The sequence below is a fragment of the Vipera berus genome, assembly GCF_964194415.1.
Source record: "Vipera berus genome assembly, chromosome: Z".
Lineage (NCBI taxonomy): Eukaryota > Metazoa > Chordata > Lepidosauria > Squamata > Viperidae > Vipera > Vipera berus.
Genome location: NC_138205.1, coordinates 32,259,776 through 32,280,839, shown reverse-complemented (window position 1 = coordinate 32,280,839; position 21,064 = coordinate 32,259,776). Strand labels below are relative to the sequence as shown.

Genomic DNA, 21,064 nt, shown 5'->3' with positions numbered 1-21,064 from the left:
CCTTTATTTATTCAGTCAGTCAATATGCTGGAAAATACAGGTAGTCCTCAGTTTATGACTGCAACTGAGCCTATTAATTACGTTGGTAGGTTATGATAATCATAAAGCAGGTCACCATGTGACCAGATCCAATTCTTACAACATTTTTTGCAGTGGTTGTTAAACAAATGTGAGCAAAACAAACATGGTGTACCCGTTGTTCAGAAAGTCTCCCTGTAAATAAAAACACAGCATCTCTTGTCAAATCCATTCTCCAAGGGGAAATGAGATGCAATTGTTGGGAAAGGCCCCAAACAAAATTTTAAGTTTTATTATTAAGAATCAAACAAGGATAACAACAATCAACCTAGATGGATCAAAGATAATGATTGCAATGCTTTGTGGTAAATAAAAAGCCCCTGTAGACTTTATATGAGTTAAATATAATAATAGATTGTTAACAGAGGGCTTTGAAGTTTAACTTTGCTGTTGGTTTACATGTTAATACCTTTCCTTATATATAGTAGATACATGACAGGTTAAATTGGCTGCAAATAGATATGTAGAAGTACCGTATATTAATTGTAGACCTGCTTTGCAAGAAGCAGAAACTATTATTGCTGCAAAATACATCAGTATTCAACTACGGGGGCATAATAGATGTATATGTGTTTTTATATTTTGTCTTTTCCATTGCTCATTTTTAAGTATCTAATTTTGCTTTCTTTTTGTAAAATTTCTTTTTTTTCTTTTTTGGAACTTGTATTTTAACTTTTTGTATAAAATAAAATAAAATTATTGTGGAAGAAAGCAAACAGGGTGGTTGTTAAATGAATCACTGTTCGCTATGTGTCAGTTTTTGCCATAAACCACAATGAAATACTGGTTTCTGGCAAAGATGTCATAAATCACAGTCATGTGGCTGTGGGGTGCTATAAATGCCCAAAATACATTCAAAAGACTGGATGGTGTGGGGAACATCAGAATTTCAAAAGTCCCCCTTTTGCGGGGGTGTGTGTGTGTCATTATAATTCTGAACAGTCTCTAAGCATCCAGTCATAAGTGTAGGACAACCTATATTAAGAGAAGCAGATTGGAAGAAGATCAGTGAAGTTTTAAAGCTGGAGGGGAAAAAAACCATCAATCTGTGGTATGCTATCACTACTATGATAGCTGGAAATGCAGTTGAACTGCAAATTCTAGTTATAAAAGTCAAGGAATATAGTGAAAAATGGGACTACAATTAAACATAAAGAAGACCAAGCTAATGGAGAAAAAACAACCAATCTTAAATTGATAATGATCCTTAATACAAAGAGGAATAGCTTCTCTATCTAGGACTGTTCTGGGGTAATGTTGCAAGGCACATGGTGAGTCAGACGGAACCAAGCACTGGGTGAAACCATAGTCAAGCTTAAGTGGAGACTAGATAAAAATGCATAGTTTGTGATTTATCTTGTTGTGGAAAGCCAGTCTTCTCTTAGCATGGTATATAAACTAGGATTTCATGATATGCAACACTTCTGCTTATTTTTTCTGGGCATAGAATGTTACATGAACACAGAAAGAGAACTTTATTCACTTAGGTTTAGGGTTTATAGCATGATTATGATTCAAATCACATTGCATTTTAAACCCAGTGTTTTCTTTATTTTGTTATTCTCTTCTTTTTCTCCTATGCAGCAGGCTGCAGGAAAAGACAGATATGTCTTATCAAAGATCTAAACTGATTTCTTGCTGAACATGTTTTTAAAAATTAGGCCGAGGGCCCTTACAGCCCTGTGAACAAAAGTAGCCTATATCTGCCATAGCAGCTTATTTTTTTCTTGTGGCTTTTCCTATGCCATTCCTAAGGGGAAAATAACTGATAGGAGAAGGGCAAGAAGATAAAAGGAAATGATTGGGGGAAAGCAGTTGAAGGTGATGAGCGAAATATGCAGCAAGCTGAAAATAAGGCCCCTTTCAGAGACAAACTAGCTTATAGTGACCTATTCTTAAAATGTGTGTGGAAAATACAAAAGAAGGGCTCATGCTGCAGAAATCTGATCAAAATGCCTTATGTTCTTTCTTGATTCCTCTAAATAGCATCCCATTTCTGCAAGTTCTGAAAAGGAAAATTCATCTCCAGACACATTTTCCTATTACCTTTTTCCAGTTCCACAGGAAAAAGATCCAGCCTTTCCACTCTTTTTTCAAGTTCATACTCTGCTGAGGCAGCCATAGGATCAACATCTTCATTTCGACGGTCATATTCCTCATTGGAATAAGTGCTGAAAACCTGGAAATGAATAATACAGAAGTGAAAATGTTCTGATTTTGAGTAAATGATTAGTGTGGAATTCATTAAACCTGGCTCATCGGCCATGGAAATTAATGCTTCTGATAATGTTTATTTATATATTCAATCAATTTGTATGGCCGGCCATTTCACATTTGTGATTCTGGATATCTCACACAACTAAAAACAACCAATAAGCAAAATCCAAGAATTAGTAAAAAATATAATAATCCTCTTTAACCAAGGTAAGGTAAAGGTAAAGGTTCCCCCGCACATGCGTGCTAGTCACTTCTGACTCTAGGGGCCAGTGCTCATCTCTGTTTCAAAGCCGAAGAGCCGGCGCTTGTCCAAGGACGTCTCCATGGTCATGTGGCTGGCATGACTAGACACCAAAGGCGCACGGAGCACTGTTACCTTCCCACCGTAGTGGTCCCTATTTTTCTACTTGCATTTTTACATGCTTTCGAACTGCTAGGTTGGCAGAAGCTGGGACGAGTAACAGGCGCTCACTCTGCTACGCGGCACTTGGGATTCGACCCGCCAAACTGCCGACCTTCTGATCGACAAGCTCAGTGTCCTAACCCACCGAGCCACCAAAAGCCCCATTAAAAACCAAATTACAACTGAGAAACAGGAAAAAAAAGGCAAGTGCAAGTCATGGATCAATCAGTGTAATCATCTGATAGGCTGTGAGCCATAATTAGATCTCCAAGTAATATGCAGTTTCCATCATTTCCCAAAGAGTATAGATAGTTTTCATTTAGTGACCACAACTAGGACCAGCAATTTGGTGATTAAGTGAAGTGGTCACTCACAAACTAATGTATTAACTGTACAACTGATAAAATTGAAAGAATTCCAGATGATTGGATGTCTAGGAATGAAAATATATGATATTCTTGAATACTGAAGAATTTAATTTCCTTCCTTGCATTTCTGTCCTAAAATGTGTGTCTAAATTACAGAAACGTGTTAACCATAGGGTTAAATTTCAGTGTCTCTCATTTTAGACACCAAACAATGGGAACAAAATTTATTTCAATAAATTTGGATAAGATTAGATAAAACCTCCTAGGGACAGCTAAAACAAAGTGCTTAAAATGTGTTGCCAAACATTTTCTAGAATAGATGAGTCACCTTGATATCACATTGATGAGTTAAAATTCATTGTTACAGAAGGACTAAGTGAATATCTAGCTTTACTTTTTGTGCGATCAGTTTCGGTTCTCAGTTCTTACTCCAAATCAGAAGCCATATTTAGATATTTTCTCATGTTTATAGGAGACAGACTTTGTTGCCAGGAGGAATTTATCTGTGAAGTTTAAACTTTCATGCCAGGATCATCCTTTAAATATATTTTTTTCTAATATTTTGTTTCCCCAGTACACTACTTTGTGAGTCTGAAATATTAAAGGGGATGGAATAAATTATGTAATTTACTAAACTATAAAAGACCATCCATTTTTTTGACAGATGTAAATGGGGACAATCAGTTTTATGGGATAAACAAACAAAACATTGTAAATTCATCTAGCAAAATGGCTGGTTTAATTTGTATTTGCAAAAATGATTTAAATCAACTCGATTTAAATCATGATTTAAGTCACTAGTAAAAAGGCTTGATTTAAATCAACTCGATTTAAATCATAATTTTTAAAGAGCAACTATCATCTCTGTCCTGCAGCGACTCATCCTCTGACCCGCTGTTGACTCACCGACAGTCCCATTCACTTTAATGGGGCGGCTGGTGATGCCGCAGTGACACAACAAGGTGAGGGACGTGGTGGGCAGCAGGTGAGTGGATGGCCCCTAACAGGCACTGCCATGATGGATCTGAAATGACAGGTGCTCTTTAAATGTAAAGACTCATTCTTGCTGGTAGTTAGAATTTTTAATATTATTATTTGGAAACAAATTGAAGGTTTCCCTATTTAAAATAATAAGCTGTCAGGTTAATAAAACAGCGATATCAGAACCGATTTTATGTTAATAGGTTAATCATACAGTTGGGAGAACTACTCAAATTCTTTTATTTAATTAAAATACTTAGAGCCTGGTACAGATGCATTTCTCTTCGAAAAATCATACAATTTGTTGTGTACATAGATTTGTAAAACAATGGGATAAAGGAATATTCCTGAACTTTGTTTTATAGTTACTGTGAAATTGTGTGAATGCATCAATGCAGTGCATATTATCTCAGCTTGCAGAGCTTGGATTCATTGAACAAGTTTACCAAAAATGTAAATATTGCAGAATATACAGCCTCATGCTACATTACTAAGCTCCATTTCATGCTGAATAAACTAAATTATTAATGTATCTTAAATAGAAAACTATATTTAGATAGATATTTACTCCAAAAGCATTTTATTAAAATAAATTTGATAAAAATAACAAAAATCCAATTTAAATCAAAAAATCCAATTTTATTTTTTTTAAAAAAATAATCTATTATTTCCACCCTGATAAATATACATAAATACACACACACACATATATATATATTTGCCTTACATTAAGGGAGAGGCAAAGCTAAAATTCCTTCCTGTATTTCTATAACATTTTTAGTGAACAGCCCACATTTGGGCAGCATCAAAATAAATACATGATTAATCTGGTCAAAGACTTAGCAGTTGCAACTACCTAGAATGCTAAGCTTGATTTTTTTAAAAAAAACACCAATTTTGTGTTGAGTGAGTCCAACCTCTTTGATTGAATTGAATTGAATCAAATATGTTATTTGGCCAAGTGTGATTAGACACATAAGGAATTTGCTCTGATGCAGAAGCTCCCAATATACATGCAAAGCACAATGAATAATGATAATCCATCATCATCATACCAATAAAAGGTGGGAGCAAAAAAGATAATAAGGGCAAATAATACTACAGCCATATTACAGTACATGGATAAATACACAGAAACATGAGGCAGCATTGTGAGAATTACTGTAGGTGTTTAGCAGAGTGATGGAATGAAGGAAAAACTGTCCCTGTGTCTAGTTGTTTTGGCATGCAATGCCCTGCGGCACCTTCCCGATAAGAACAAATATAGAAGAACAAATGACAGATTCAATACAGCTAATCCTCAAGTAACAAATGTAATGGTGCTTGCCAATTACATTCGTAACCCAAGGATTCGTAGGAGTAAATCACATAACTTGAATGTGATCACTCCCTACTTTCGCCTACTCCACTAATCGAATGTGGGGGTCATTGAATACACGAGCTATCTCAGGATGGGGAAGGCCATAGGGGAGCATAGTGCTTCTGACCACCCACGGCCTCCCCCGATCCACTGAGATACTTCATGTTTCCTCCTCCCCTCTCCATCCTGCCTGGCCAAGTCACTTATCTTACCTAGATCTCGATGATCAAGGGAGCTTTCCAGCCTCTCGCCTTCAGCAAAGATTTGCCGAGGCCTACAGGGATGAGAGATTATGGCCCTATAGGCTCTGGTCATCTTTGCAAAAAGCCTTTGCTGCCAAGAACAGAAGTCCCTCCGGGGCTCTGTTCTCAGTGGCAAAGGCCTTGAGGAAATCCACAGATCTCAGCCAGGCCTTTGTTTGCAGAGAACAGAAGCCTAAAGTACTGTGAGATCTTGTGAGATCCTGCGTTACTAATATCACATGAACTTGCAGTACTTTAGGCCTTCGTTCTCTGTGAATGCACCAAAGGCCTGAAGCAGTGAAGCAGGTTAAGAAATCAAAGGCTGGCTAGATCTTCACAAGGTGAGTATTCACAGGCCCAGTGCCTGTGGAGATCCGGCAGGGGTGGGGGAAAACAGGCAGGGAGAATGTTGTAGTGCCTCTGCTGTCGTTCATAAGGATGAATGACTGTTGTGCTGCAACATTTGTAACTTCGGGACTGTGTCATAAGTATTGTAGAGGTTATGTCATAACTTTGAACAGTCCCTAAGTGAACTGTTGTACTTTAAGGATTACCTGTAATTCCTCTATAAAACTGTATCAATAGCTCAGGAAGTTTGACCTTCCTGAGTTGATGCAGGAAGAACATTCATTGTTGTGCCTTTTTAATGATGGTTCTAATATTAAGTGACCATTTCAAGAGAATTAGAGACTAGTAGTGTATTGCAAAACCTCAGAAAATGAATCAATTCTAATAGGTCCTTGATGCTGTTTGCACATGGTAAAATGTTTAAGGTGCTAGATGAGAATGATGAGGACTTGGGTTTAAAACTACTTTTAGCAATTAAACAGCTATTGAACACAGATTTGGGCCTCTGAGACCAATCTATCTCAAGGTTGTTGTCAAGAATAATTGGAGGTGGTAAAAGATACTACCATCTTGAACATCTAATAAAAACAACAACAATTGATGTACAGATAAGCACTTGATAGTATTTTTCTATATGACTGTAATCCTCAGTAGGATTACACATACATCCTTTGGCAAACCAGTTTCTAGATTCATATAAGAAAAAGCTAGCATGCAAATGATAAGAAGGAGTCCATCTCCAAAACTCTGAGTATCCATCATTGGTTTCTTTTTTTGCCATTGGAACAGACAGTTTTATATACCCTGAAAGCCTTGTGTCACCTGAATAAATGCTAAGACATTTCTTCTGTCTTTGCCAGTAGCCCCCTACCCATAAATATAAAGCTGAAATTAACAGTACTTCACTATTTTCTCCATGGCACTTTGTCATCAGCTGCCAACATTGCCTAATGCTATAAGGAAAGTTGTAAAGTTGTAATGTTGCAAAGAAGGGCACGAAACAATTGGGCAAGATTATCCATGTTTTTCCCTAATATGTGGTTTCCCAGTGCTTGGTTAGATGATTTTATATTTAAAAGCATATGGGATTCTTTCCAGATTTATACTTAAAGCTAATTATTGAAATTAATGGACTTGTTCAAAGGATCTGTTTACAGTTTGTAAATCTCTTTGATTTAAACAAGTCTATGTACAGTATAACTAAATCTAGGACCAATGACCTCTCCAACATAGTATGGGAGAAGATTCTATGTAGATAATATTTAATATTGTAAGCCATCTAGAGTTACCCTGAGGTAAGATGGAGGGGGAGTCAATAAATTTAATAAAAAATAATAATAATAAATAAATTTCTGCTGATTTGTATTCCCCCATTCTGCAATATGCAACAAGAAATATGTGATGGATAAGCACATAAAACACATACATACCTGCACAAAAACATATACACAGACCCTAGAATTCATACAGAAGCCTGTCCCACCTCAAAAGCAGTTCCCGAATTACTCCAAATACAGTGTGCCTAAAGCCCTTTGCTGCTTTTCTTTCTCATCTTCTTCTCTGCTTTGTACTTTCTTGTTCCAGGAGACCAGTAATGACCCAGACTTGGTATCCACCTGCATATCCACACCTCTCTTATTTATCCATACAAGATATTCTTCCTTTTTGCTTTTCTCTTTCCTTCTTAAATAAAAAGGAAAATATTCCTTTCCCTGTCCTTTCTTGCTCTGATTCTTTATTCTTGCTTTTACTCTTCCCATTCTAAGCCAGGAGTGGGCAACTTGCCACTCTTAAGAGTTGCTTGTAGTCTTTGGCCCAATTTCAGCTGTCTTTTGTAAGCCATTAGTTTGGACCTTTAGCAAGAGCAACGTGTTCCTATTACAACACTCCCTAGCAAAGAAGAAGAAAGAGGGAGGACAGGAGAAAGAGAAAAAGTCAGAGAGAATGAGATGGCAGAAAAAGGAAAAAAAGAGGGGTTATCTCTAGCTTCATCCATTCATGTTTTCAACTCCACCCATTACTGGCATGTATTGTTGAAGATACATCTTCAGACTATCAGTTCTCTGCTTATGTTTCAGATATAATGCACTTCTCTTGCCCCACTTCCAATTCTTCACAAAACCTTGACTTAACTGATTCCCCTATTTTATTTTTTCCTGCTGGAGAGAACCATTCCTAGCTCTTTCCACAGGCATTTACAGCAACAGGTTCAATTCTCTGACGCCCCCATCCTCAATCTCTCATGCTTTGCTCTATCCTGTAATTGAGCCACACAGGCTGTCACAGCTAGTGAAGAAAAGCAAGAGAACAGCACCCCCCCCCTCCTCCAAACTGCTACAGCATTAATTAAGTTGCCAGGGTAGCCACCTGCTTGCCTTCACCCTGCCTTTCCAATGCAACTTTGCACCACCTCCAAGGCCTGACTTCTGTGTGGGAAGACACAGAAGTTTGGGGAAATGTTCATCTCTCCACCACAGCCACCCTAGAATAACAAAACCTTTTTCACATCTCTTGAATGCAAAAATACTATACCAAGTGGACCTGCCAAGAGAAAAATCATCTGTGCTGAGAGAGAAATAATAAGAAAGGTCTTAGCACCAGGGAGATAAATATATTTAGGTATGATTTCCACAATTCTTTTCTTTCTACTCTGTTGAAAATTATTATTTCTTAACAAAAAACTTCCAACATGTTATTTCCCACCCTCACCCCCATACTCCCTTTGTACATATGTGGTTAGGAAGGAATATTTCCTCTAATCAGAAGAGATGGTACAACACAGGGCACTAAGCTACTTATTATTATTATTATTATTATTATTATTATTATTATTATTATTATTATTATATTGTTATTGTTATTGTTGTTGTTGTTGTTGTTGTTGTTATTATTGGCCTAACATGTGTGACCCTGACCAGTGCGATTTGGCAGGTATTGAGAACCTGGAATCAGGAAGCCTCATGTAGACTCTGCCTGCTTTTCTACAGATACCCAAATTCAGGAATTCTATAAATTCTCATTTGATTTAATCTACTGATGTTGGCTGAGCAAAGGAAAATATTGTTTCCATATAACCCAGACAAGTCCTGAGAAGCCAACAGCAAAATTCCCTCTAAATGGAGTTCTTCTTATGTTGATAATCTTCTGGGGAATGTATCAAGCACCAGCAGCATGAGGACTTTTCATTGTGTTCTGACCAGCCTGAAGCCACCATTTAAATCATTCCCTGGAACCAAAAGCATTTAAAATAGCAATTTCCCACAGCGACCTGCAGCAATGCTACACTGGGGCATTTTGAGGAATATTTAAGACGTCACAAATGTGCAGTGATGCAGATGAGAGGAAGACCAGGCCAGGATTTAGTTGTAGCTGTGGACTCTGGCAATTGGTAACTGCTAAATGATGACATGTGGTAATGTCAGCTCCTTCTCTTTTTAACCATTAGAATGAATCCATATGACACCTAGACTGGTTTGCAAATAGTTGGGACCTCTCTTTTTTATATATTACTCATTAAAAATATATATTTTACGTGCATTAATGATTTCATTGCAGACAACAAATATAAATGGAGCCCATTAAATATCAGTTCTTCTCTAAACAACATATGCTTCCTTGCTCTGTAATATTGCATAACGTGGCCTTCATCACACATTAAATTCCCTTTTACCTATAACTGTATACAATTCATATAAAAGAGATCCCAGATGTGGACACACTAAAGGAACAGAGGAACAGGCACAGAGGATAAACTGAATGACAGAGCAACAGGTCATTAAAGTTAAATAAGTCCTCTAAGTCTGAGATAGGTTGACCTCAGCAGCCCAGAGGCTAAACAGAGAAATGGGCCAGATTTGGCTTGGTTGTGGAGAAAAAAAATCTCAACACATTTCAACTTTCAGCTGGGGATAGGAAGGAATGCAGAATGTCCAAGAATGAATAAGAATCATGTACTGAAGATAGTGAGAAACAATTATCAATAATAATAATAATAATAATAATAATAATAATAATAATAATAATAATAATAATAATAATAATAATAATAAGCAACTGTGGTGATTCAAGAACCCATTGTTTTATTTTATTTATTTTTATTTATTTATTTATTTATTTGTTTTTATATACCGCCCTTCTCCCGAGGGACTCGGGGCGGTGTACAGAGCAAGGTAAGTATACAGTTAAACAATAGTAAAAACAAATGAAACCCCTTGATCTATCAGGCCAGGCCGGCCTGCTGGAACAGGTAGGTTTTTAAGTCACGCCGGAAGGTGCGAAGGTCGGGGGCCATCCGGATTTCGGTAGGCAAGCAGTTCCAGAGGGTTGGCGCACCCACTGAGAATGCTCTCCCCCTGGGGGCCACCAGCCGGCATTCTCTGACCGGTGGCACCCTGAGGAGGCCTTCTCTGTGGGAGCGCACAGGACGGAGGGGTGTTGACGCTGGCAGTAGGTGCTCCCGTAGGTAATCCGGACCCATGCCATGTAGGGCTTTGTATGTCATCACTAGCACCTTGAATTTCACTCGGAAGGCAACCGGAAGCCAGTGCAGCTCACGGAGGAGAGGTGTGATATGGGAGTATCGGGAAGCCCCCAAAAGTGTTCGTGCAGCTGCACTCTGCACCAGCTGAAGCTTCCGAGTGGCTCTCAAGGGCAGCCCCATGTAGAGAGCGTTGCAGTAGTCAAGGCGAGAGGTCACAAGTGCATGGGTGACTGTACGTAAGGCATCCAGGTCCAGATAGGGTCGTAGTTGGCACACCAGGCGAACCCGAGTGAAGGCCCCCCTGGTCACAGCTCCTATGTGATCTTCCAAGGATAGCTGTGAATCTAGGAGGACACCCAGGTTGCGGGCCCTATCAACAGGGGATAATAACTCACCCCCGATGTTAAGGGATGGAATGCTTTGAGTATCCTGGCATGCCGGTATGTACAGCCATTCAGTCTTGTCCGGGTTGAGTTGAAGCCTGTTCCTCCCCATCCATTCCCGAACCGCGTCCAGGCAACGGGACATCACGTCGAGGGCATCACTGATGCAGTTTGGAGTCGAGATGAAAAGCTGGGTGTCATCAGCATACTGATGGTACCCTACTCCAAAACCACGAATGATCTCACCTAGCGGTTTCATGTAGATGTTGAACAGGAGAGGCGAGAGGACCGACCCCTGAGGAACTCCACAAACGAGAGGTCTCGGAGTCGACCTCTGTCCCCCTGCCAACACCAACTGCGAGCGTCCCAGGAGAAAGGAGGAGAACCACCGCAGAACCGTGCCTCCCACTCCCAATCCCCTGAGGCGCCGCAGCAAGATACCATGGTCGATGGTATCGAAGGCCGCCGAAAGGTCTAATAGGACTAGGACAGAGGAATGGCCCCTGTCCCGGGCCCTCCAGAGATCATTCATCAGAGCGACCAATGCCGTCTCCGTGCTGTAGCCCGGCCTGAAACCCGATTGGCACGGGTCTAGATAATCCGCTTCATCCAGGACCTGAGGAAGCTGATGCGCCACCACACTCTCAACAACCTTCGCAAGGAAGCGAAGGTTGGAGACCGGACGAAAGTTATTCAATGTAGCTGGGTCCAAGGTGGGCTTCTTGAGGAGAGGTCTCACCACCGCCTCCTTCAGGGAGGCGGGGAAGTGACCCTCACTCAGATAAGCAGAGATGACCGCCTGGAACCAGCCTCGTGTCCCCTCCCGAGCTGCATAAGCCAACCAGGAAGGGCACGGGTCCAATAAGCATGTGGAGGAGCTCAACCTCCTCATAATCCTGTCCACTTCCTTTGGAGTCACAGGATCAAACTCCTCCCAGATGACGTCGACAAGACTGCCCGTGTCCTGTTCCTCAGACTCTGCCCAGTCGGAGTCCAGTCCAGTTCGAATCCGAGCGATTTTATCCAGCAGATATTGACCAAATTCCTCGGCTCGACCCTGTAAGGGCTCCTTCCTCACCTCTTGGTTCAGAAGGGAGCGGGTCACTCTAAACAGGGCAGCCGGCCGATTATCTGCGGACGCGATGAGGGCGGAAAAGTAATTGGCTCTCGCCGCCCTTATCGCTGCGAGATAAGACCTGGTGTGGATTCTTAGTCGCAACCGGTCGGATTCGGATCGACTGGATCTCCAACGGCTCTCTAGGCCCCGTCTCCGACGCTTCATCTCCCGGAGCTCCGCAGTGAACCATGGGGCTCGCTGGGATCTGCGCCGGGTCAAGGGCCGCAAGCGTACAACTCGGTCAAGTGCCTCCGTGGCTGCCCTTTCCCAGGCTTCCACTAAGGCATCCGTCGAGTTGCGAGCAGGGAGTGCAGGTGGGTTCCCAAGCGCTGCCTGGAACCTATCAGGGTCCATTAGGCGCCTGGGGAGGTACCATCTGGTTGGCTCCGCACACCCACGGCGGGGGGTGGCAAAGCGGAAGTCCAGCCGTAGGAGGTGATGATCGGTCCATGACAGGGGCATAACGGTTGGGGAGCCCCCACCAAGATCATCACGCCACCGTCCAGATAAGAAAACCAAGTCAGGGGTGTGGCCTCCCTCACGAGTCGGTCCTGAAATTACTTGCGACAGGTCCATGGCCGTCATGGAAGCCATGAACTCCCGAGCTAGTTCAGACGATCCTCCTAGGGACGGTAGGTTGAAGTCGCCCAAAACTATGAGTTTGGGGAATTCAACCACCAACCCCGAGAGGACATCGAGTAGCTTAGGCAGGGCTGCCGCTGCGCGATTAGGTGGAAGGTACGCCAGCAGCAGGCCCAACTGCGCCCCAGGACCGTATCTCAGAAAGAGAGACTCACACCCGACTATCTGAGGAACGGTGGTCTCCCGCGGGCTTAGGGTCTCCCTGATAATTACTGCCACTCCTCCGCCCCTACCATGAGGCCGAGGCTGGTGCAGCACCCGGAAACCAGGCGGGCAGAGGTCAACCAGAGGAACACCACCCTCTGGGCCCAGCCAGGTCTCCGTGATGCAAGCCAGGTCCGCGTGCTCACCTTCAACTAGATCTCGAACAAGGGGAGCCTTATTAGCAACGGACCTGGCATTTAGGTAGACCAGCCTGAGCTCACGAGGCTGCACATCTTCGCTCCCGGGTCCTCGGGGAAGAGACAGAGGGTCGGAGCGTCTCACCGCTTGTAGAAAGCGGAGATGACCCTCCCGGTTCCTACCCTACTTAATGGACTACTTGTTCTGTATTTGATGGAATCTTGTTTGTCTTCATTTGCTCTGCCAGATTTGCTATCATGGTATTCTTCACAAATAATGACAGAATGATCTCTGTTTGAATCCAAGGTAAACCATTCAATATCACAGTAGTCCAAGTCTATGCCCCAACCACCAGTGCTGAAGAGGATGAAATTGACTGGTTCTATGAAGTCCTACAGTACCTTATAGAACTAACACCAAAAATGATGTTCTTATCATCATGGGGGATTGGAATGCTAAAGTAGGAAGCCAAAAGATAACCTGAAAAACAGGCAAGTTTGGCCTTGGAGTACAAAATGAAGCAGGGCACAGGTTGATAGAATTTTGTCAAGAGAATACGATGCTCATAGCAAACACTCTTTTCCAACATCCCAAGAGACGGCTCTACACATGGACATCACCAGACGGTCAACACAGAAATCAGATTGACTATGTGCCCTGCAGCCAAAGATGGAGAAGCTCTGTACAGTCAGTAAAAACAAGACCAAGAGCTGACTGTGGCTCAGACCACGAACTTCTCATTGCAAAGTTTAGGCTTAAACTGAAGAAAATAGGGAAAAGCGCTAGGCCACTCAGGTATGAATTAAATCATATCCCTGTTGAACACACAGTACAGGTGACAAATAGATTTAAGGAATTTGATCTGATAGACAGAGTGCCTGAAGAACTATGGACAGAGGTTCGCAACATTGTACAAGAGGTAGCAACTAAAACCATCCCAAAGAAAAAGAAATGCAAGAAAGCAAAATGGCTGCCTGAGGAAGCTTTGCAAATAGCTGAGGAAAGGAGGGAAACAAAAGGCAAGGGAGAAAAAGAAAGATACACCAAATTGAATGCAGAATTCCAGAGAATAGCTAGAAGAGATAAGAATGCTTTCTTAAATGAACAGTGCAAAGAAATAGAAGAAAACAATAGAATAGGGAGGACCAGAGATCTTTTCATGAAAATTGGAGACATGAAGGGAACGTTTCATGCAAAAATGGGCATGATAAAGGACCAAAATGGCAGGGACCTAACAGAGGCAGAAGAGATTAAGAAGAGGTGGCAAAATTACACAGAAGAACTATACAAGAATGAGCTTAACGTCCCTAATAATCACAATGAGGTGGTCACTGACCTCGAGCCAGACATCCTAGAATGTGAAGTGAAGTGGGCCTTAGAAAAGCTGAGCAACAACAAAGCTAGTGGAGGTGACAGTATTCCAGCTGAGCTATTCAAAATCTTAAAAGACGATGCAGTAAAAGTGCTACACTCAATTTGCCAGCAAATTTGGAAAACTCAACAGTGGCCACAGGATTGGAAAATATCAGTTTACATTCCAATTTCAAAGAAAGGCAGTGCCAAAGAATGTTCAAACTATCGCACCATTGCACTCATTTCTCATTCTAGTAAAGTTATGCTTAAAATCCTACAAGCTAGACTCCAGCAGTATGTAGATCGAGAACTACCAGAAGTACAGGCAGGATTTCGAAGAGGCAAAGGAACTAGAGATCAAATTGCCAACATACGCTAGATCATGGAGAAAGCTACAGAGTTCCAGAAAAACATCTACTTCTGCTTCATTGACTATGCTAAAGCTTTTGATTGTGTGGATCACAGCAAACTGTGGCAAGTTCTTAAAGAGATGGGAGTACCAGACCATCTTATTTGTCTCTTGAGAAATCTATATGTGGGTCAAGAAGCAACAGTGAGAACTGGACACGGAACCAATGATTGGTTCAAAATTGGGAAAGGAGTCCGGCAAGGCTGTATACTGTCGCCCTGCCTATTTAACTTATATGCAGAGCACATCATGAGAAACACAGGGCTAGATGAATCAAAAGTTGGAATTAAGATTGCCAGGAGAAATATCAACAACCTAAGCTATGCAGATGATACCACTCTAATGGCAGAAAGTGAAGAAGAACTAAAGAGCCTCTTGTTGTGGGTGAAGAAGGAGAGTGCAAAAGTTGGGTTGAAACTTAACATTCAGAAAACCAAGATCATGGCATCCGGCCCTCTCAATTCCTGGCAAATAAATGGGGAAGAAATGGAGGTAATAACAGATTTTATTTTCCTTGGCTCCAAGATCACTGCAGATGGGGACTATAGCCAAGAAATTAAAAGACGCTTGCTCCTCGGGAGAAAAGCCATGGCAAATCTAGACAGCACACTAAAAGCAGAGACATCACCCTGTCAAAAAAAGTGCATATAGTCAAGGCTATGGTCTTTCCAGTTGTAATGTATGGTAGTGAAAGCTGGACCATAAGAAAGGCTGAGTGACAAAGAATTGAGGCCTTTGAACTATGGTGTTGGAGAAGACTCCTGCAAATCCCTTGGACTGCAAGGCGATCAAACCGGTCAGTCCTAGAGGAAATCAACCCTGACTGCTCTTTAGAAAGCCAGATCCTGAAGCTAAAATTCAAATACTTTGGCCACCTAATGAGAAGGAAGGACTCACTGGAGAAGAGCCTAATGCTGGGAAAGATTGAGGGCAATAGAAGAAGGGGACAACAGAGAATGAGGTGGATGGATGGAGTCACTGAAGCAGTAGGCGTGAGCTTAAATGGACTCCAGAAGATGGTAGAGGATAGGAAGGCCTGGAGGAACATTGTCCATAGGGTCGCGATGGGTCGGACACGACTTCACAGCTAAACAACAACAACAACATTCTTCACAGATAGGGTTCGATGCAGTGAACAAGGCACCGGCCTAGACACTGGGGGCACAGGAGTTCTAAATCTGCTTTAGGCACAAGCTTGGCCAAGTCACTCACTTAGCCCTAGGAAAAACCGATAAGAGCAAACCATTTCTGAAATCTTGTCAAGAAATTTGCAGAGATTGATCAAGAGAGGGAGAGGAGGGAGGGAGAGAGAGAAGAGAGAGACAGAAGAGAAAGAGAGAGAAAAGAAAGAGAGGGGAGAGAAAGAGAGAGAACCATCACTACTCCTAGGGGACAAGCCATGCTCTCTGCATGCTTTCCCTTCTTTAATTTTTCTAACCTTGTCATGAGACTGTATTTTCTGGTATGTGTTTTTTTACCCATATACTAACCATGTTCAACTCTGTTTAGATTTTTGTGATATCAGCTCATATTTTAAACCTATCCTTCCCAACTTGGTGTCCAGTCTCTACAAGTGTTGGGACTATAATGGGAAATCTCAGAGCTATACTTCCAACACACCTGGAAAGTTCCCCCCACTACTGAAGGAAGCAGGGCTATTTTTCATGCAAATTAAATACTTAACTAAGGATTTAGACTTAGTAGGTAATTAAGGAGATTTGCCAAAATGTAGGGATTTTAGCCAGAATAACGGGTTGCTTTGGGTGGATCCGGCCACTGTGGTTGAAAAATGTGATCCACTGAATCCAGCCAACATAGCTTGTTGAGAAAGATTAAACAAACTAGGGTTCTTATGCAATATATAAACTGATGTGATGTATAAATTTGATTAATTTTTTTAACAGCTAGATAAAACACTCTCTTAATTGGTGAAATCACATATTCTTTAAAAAAATTCCTTCCACATTTTACCTCCACCCCATTAATATATATGCACTAGCAACAGAGAAAAGCGGATAAGATAACTGTAGTGTTATAGCAGCCTTCTCCAACCAAGTGATCTCCAAATGGGCTCCAACACCCTCTAATCCCTAAACAGCCTGGCCACTAACTGTATTGCTCTAAAGATTATAGAGCTCAGAATCCAGCATTATCTACTTGGGACAGGACTGCCTACAATAAAAATACAGCCCCTTTTACTTCAATTCAGGTTGAAGCCAGGAATTTAAAGCACAAATTCCACCTCATCCTATTAAAAAATCTTAGAAATAATTTGGCGTTCCAGTGGAACTTGTCTAAGTAGTTGTTTCCAAAGCCTTGGAGTTAAAGACTTGAGATTCAGATGCATTTGGTCCAAATACTTGAGCCATCTGGTTGATGCTCAACCTTTACCTTCTGTCTTCCACCTCCACCCCAACAGTAGATTTATTTTGATTTACACAGATAAAGATAAGAATCAATCCAAGCTGTACCAAAAAAATAAATTCTGCCTACATACAAGCTGCCAAGTTCTACCAATGAACATATCAACCTACTAAGCAGTATATGACTCAACTGGCATGCATATGGTAGAAGTCACGCATGCAAGCTAGCCAAGGCCAGGATATCTGTCATAATTCAATAGGATTTCCGTTACACATATGGGGCAAAATAAAACTACAGTGTTTGGAGGAAATAACTGTACCACCTAGAAAGCATCCATCTCCTATAGTATGCTTTTCTAGAATGACTACTGGATTCAGGAACCAAAATCCAGAATACTTGGAGGAAAACTTGAGTCCTTCAATCTTTTCCAGTACAATACAGTACTGGGTTATCATCTGTGAAATAAGAAGAGAAAGATTTCCTTCACTACAGAATAATTACAACGAAGTTCTGTATCTTGTACAAACAACATTCCTATACTTCTTGGTGATCTCTGAGCTTGGTTGTTTTCTTGCAGATGTTTCATTATCCAAACTAGATAACATCATGAGTACTAGTGATTACTAGCACTGATGACGTTATGTAGTTTGGCTAATAAAATGTCTGCAAGTAAAACAACCAAGCTAAGAGACCACCAAAGACCCATCATTTCAACCCTGAGCTACAAATATTCTCCTTTATTCCTGTACACTTATAGGCAGATCTGAGCCTTGCTAAAGTTTTTTCTTTGACTAATAATGTGCTGCTTGACAAATTCAGGAGTTCTAGTTTCCATTTCATTTGAAGAGGCACCAGGTTGGGAAAGTCTGGATTAATGTTTTACTTAAGAAACCTTACCTTTAGTTAATATTACTAGGAAACTGAGTTTTACTGCCACCTTAGACACAAAGCAACCTGGTCAACCTTGGCTCCAGGAAGAAGGCAACAGCAAATCACTTCCAAAAAATACAGGTACTTATCAGAACTGATTCAAAGAAAAAAATAGTTCTTACATATAGCTTTGTACGACAAAGTATTCCTTTTTATCTCTCTTGAATTTACTACCAATCAAGTTCACATCTATGTATTATGGGAGAGGGATAAAGAATATTTTTTTCTATCTCATCTTTATTGCTATAATACATGGTTTCATCTTTAAGGTTCACATGTTTTTTCTTACTAACCATTTAGTTCACATTCACGCACTATATTTTGAAACATAGTTTTGGGCTTTCCATTTGTAAATGCTTTCTTTCCTTATTTATGCAGGAAATAAGATTTATTTATTTGTTTGCTTATTATTAATATATTGCCCCAACCTTGCTTTCCAGATGTGTTAGATTACAAATCCCATGAGCCCAATCATCACGTAAGCTAGGAGTGATAACACTGTGGTTTAGCACATCTGGAAGACTTCCAGGTGGGAGAAAGTGGGTTATTATATTGTTTTATCCTTTTGCCCTATATGTACAATAAGTGACTCTTAGTTCAATCATAAACCCAAAATACTCTTCCCTGAAGAAAAGGCACGTTTCATATTCAAATCACAATGAAAAATTAAAGTGAAACTCTAAGCATGGTTACTTGGAACTTATTTCCATTAAAATCAATAGATTTACTTGCATTTATAGTGGAGCTATTATAGTGAAATATGTCCTATCTTCTGCCATAAATCTCACAGATGGAATATTGCTCACCCCCTATACAAAATTATATGTTATGAAATAGACTAAGGAAAAGACAAAGTACTAAATGGTATCCAAAATGAAACCATATATTCCCTCTTGATCTCACTTTCCTTCAACAGCAAATATGAGAACTTACCTGAAATACATACAAGTGTAGAATTGGTGGTTTGAGCTTATTCATGTTTGTATTGAGAAAACTGGATTATTTATTTATTTATTTATTTAATGGCACTTATATGCCACCCTATCTCCCGAAGGACTCAGGGCGGCTAACAACAGTAAAATACAAGTAAAAATACAAATATTAAAAATTAAACTATATCTATAGCCCCAACTACAACCAATAAAACCTTAAAACCATATTAAAAACCCCTTATCATCAGTCCAGGTCGGCCTGTTGGAAAAGAAATGTCTTAAGGTCACGATGAAAGGACCGGAGGTCTGGGGTCATCCGGAGCTCCAGGGGAAGCTGATTCCACAGGGCAGGTGCCCCCACAGAGAAGGCCCTCCCCCTGGGGGTCGCCAGCCGACATTATGTTAAAACAATCATACATATACACAGGCACACATCAGTAACTTTTAAATGTGCTTGATGTTTAAATTTTAAACAAAAACCAGGTGCACTATTGTGCATCTCTAAAAGCAGCAATTGCAATTTGGAAAGTTACAGCTGTTGTGATGAGCTGTACAAAAAAGAGCTCTAATTCAGATCCTGTGTTAAATTTTGATGACAGGCCACAAAACTGATAAAAATATGGAACGTATCAGTTAGGGCACGTTCTTGGTTTTTTTCCCAGTGAAAGAGGCATATTTTGCTTTTGAATGTTTAGTTACTTAATTTCAGAATTCCTCTTTTTATGTTCAAGTGATTAAAATGTTTTTTGTACTATCCTTACACGTTCTGCATTGTGGTACATGAAAGTGTTCTAAATCTCACTAGATACATGCAATTGCCCATTATCTAATGCAGGGGTCCCCAACCCCCAGTCCATGGACCAGTACTGGGCCGTGGCATGCCAGCAACCGGTCCACACAAATAAGCAAAGCCCCATCCTCAGGATGTAGGCAGCACACAGGACCAGACACCCTCTGGTCTGTGGAAAAACCTCTCTCCATGGAACCGGTCCCTGGTGCCCAAAAGATTGGGGACCTCTGATCTAATGCACCATTTTATCTATTTGATAATTTCACTTAAATCTTATATATCAAAAATGGTGAACTTGTAACCCTCCATAAATTAGCTAAACTACTACTTTTTCATGTCTCACAGCTACATTTTGGTTGGGCTGCTGGAAATTGTAATTCAGCAATTATCAGATAGCAATAATTTATACATGCTTATATGTTAATATGTTTTACTTACCTTAACATAGGTTACTTTTTCAATAGACATGCATGGCCAACTGAGTAAATACCTGAAATACTAATTACCAGAACTATTAGCCTTGTCTATGCAGAAAGACAAGTGACAAGATTTAACCACATAAAAAAATAAAAACAAACCCCTATACTGAATCTGATTTTTTTTTTAAAAAAAAAATTTGCTCAGCTTTAATAAGGAATTGCTTTTTCAAACTTCATCATCATTTTCCTGACAGAGAAGACTTCTGAAATGCTGCACAAAAACAAGATGGAAGGACACAAGAGCAGAACTTCGGCTGAACTGAAATTAGGAGCAGGATAGTAGCTACTGGTAGATCTTCTTTTCTCCATTTGCTGCTTGATCAAAGAATATACCTAGCTCTGGAACAAATGCCAAGAGTTGCCTCTCCTCCATTTTGTTGTAACTTTCCCTCATCTTTTGAGATTATTTATTTTGAATGACAAACTTGAATGTATTCTGCTTTAAGTTTTTTTTTAATCCCATTTATATCCCACCCTTCTCCGAAGACTCAGGGCGGCTTACAATCTAAAGCACAATGTGCTTAGCAATAGGCTTCATTCTATGTATATACCTGCTTATTAGGGCTTTCGCCCCCCCAAGCGGCATTATTACAAAGTCAGCTTATTGCCCCCAACAATCTGGGTTACTTAAGGAGGCATTAGCCCACTGCTCCACCAAGGCTCACTTGTTTTTTCCTATACAACAAAAAAGAATAGCTAGCTTAAAGTTACCAAGTCAGCTTTATAATCAACTGGACATTTGAGCTTGAATCTGTCAAATCCAGTATATTATACTGACTGTTAGACAGATTATTGTACGCAGATGGCCTTGAAATATATATTCCAAAACAGTTACATTTACAAAAA

The 21,064-nt window shown here is 40.6% G+C and overlaps 1 protein-coding gene across 1 annotated transcript in view; it reads right to left on the bottom strand.

The window, feature by feature from the left end:
• The window catches only part of PPP1R9B (protein phosphatase 1 regulatory subunit 9B), an 88,049-nt gene that overhangs the window by 38,003 nt on the left and 28,982 nt on the right, over nt 1-21,064 (bottom strand). The window contains exon 2 of the mRNA XM_081345529.1: nt 2,125-2,257. Within this exon, the coding sequence (XP_081201655.1) occupies nt 2,125-2,257 (133 nt within the window). The remainder of the gene's footprint in view (nt 1-2,124; nt 2,258-21,064) is intronic.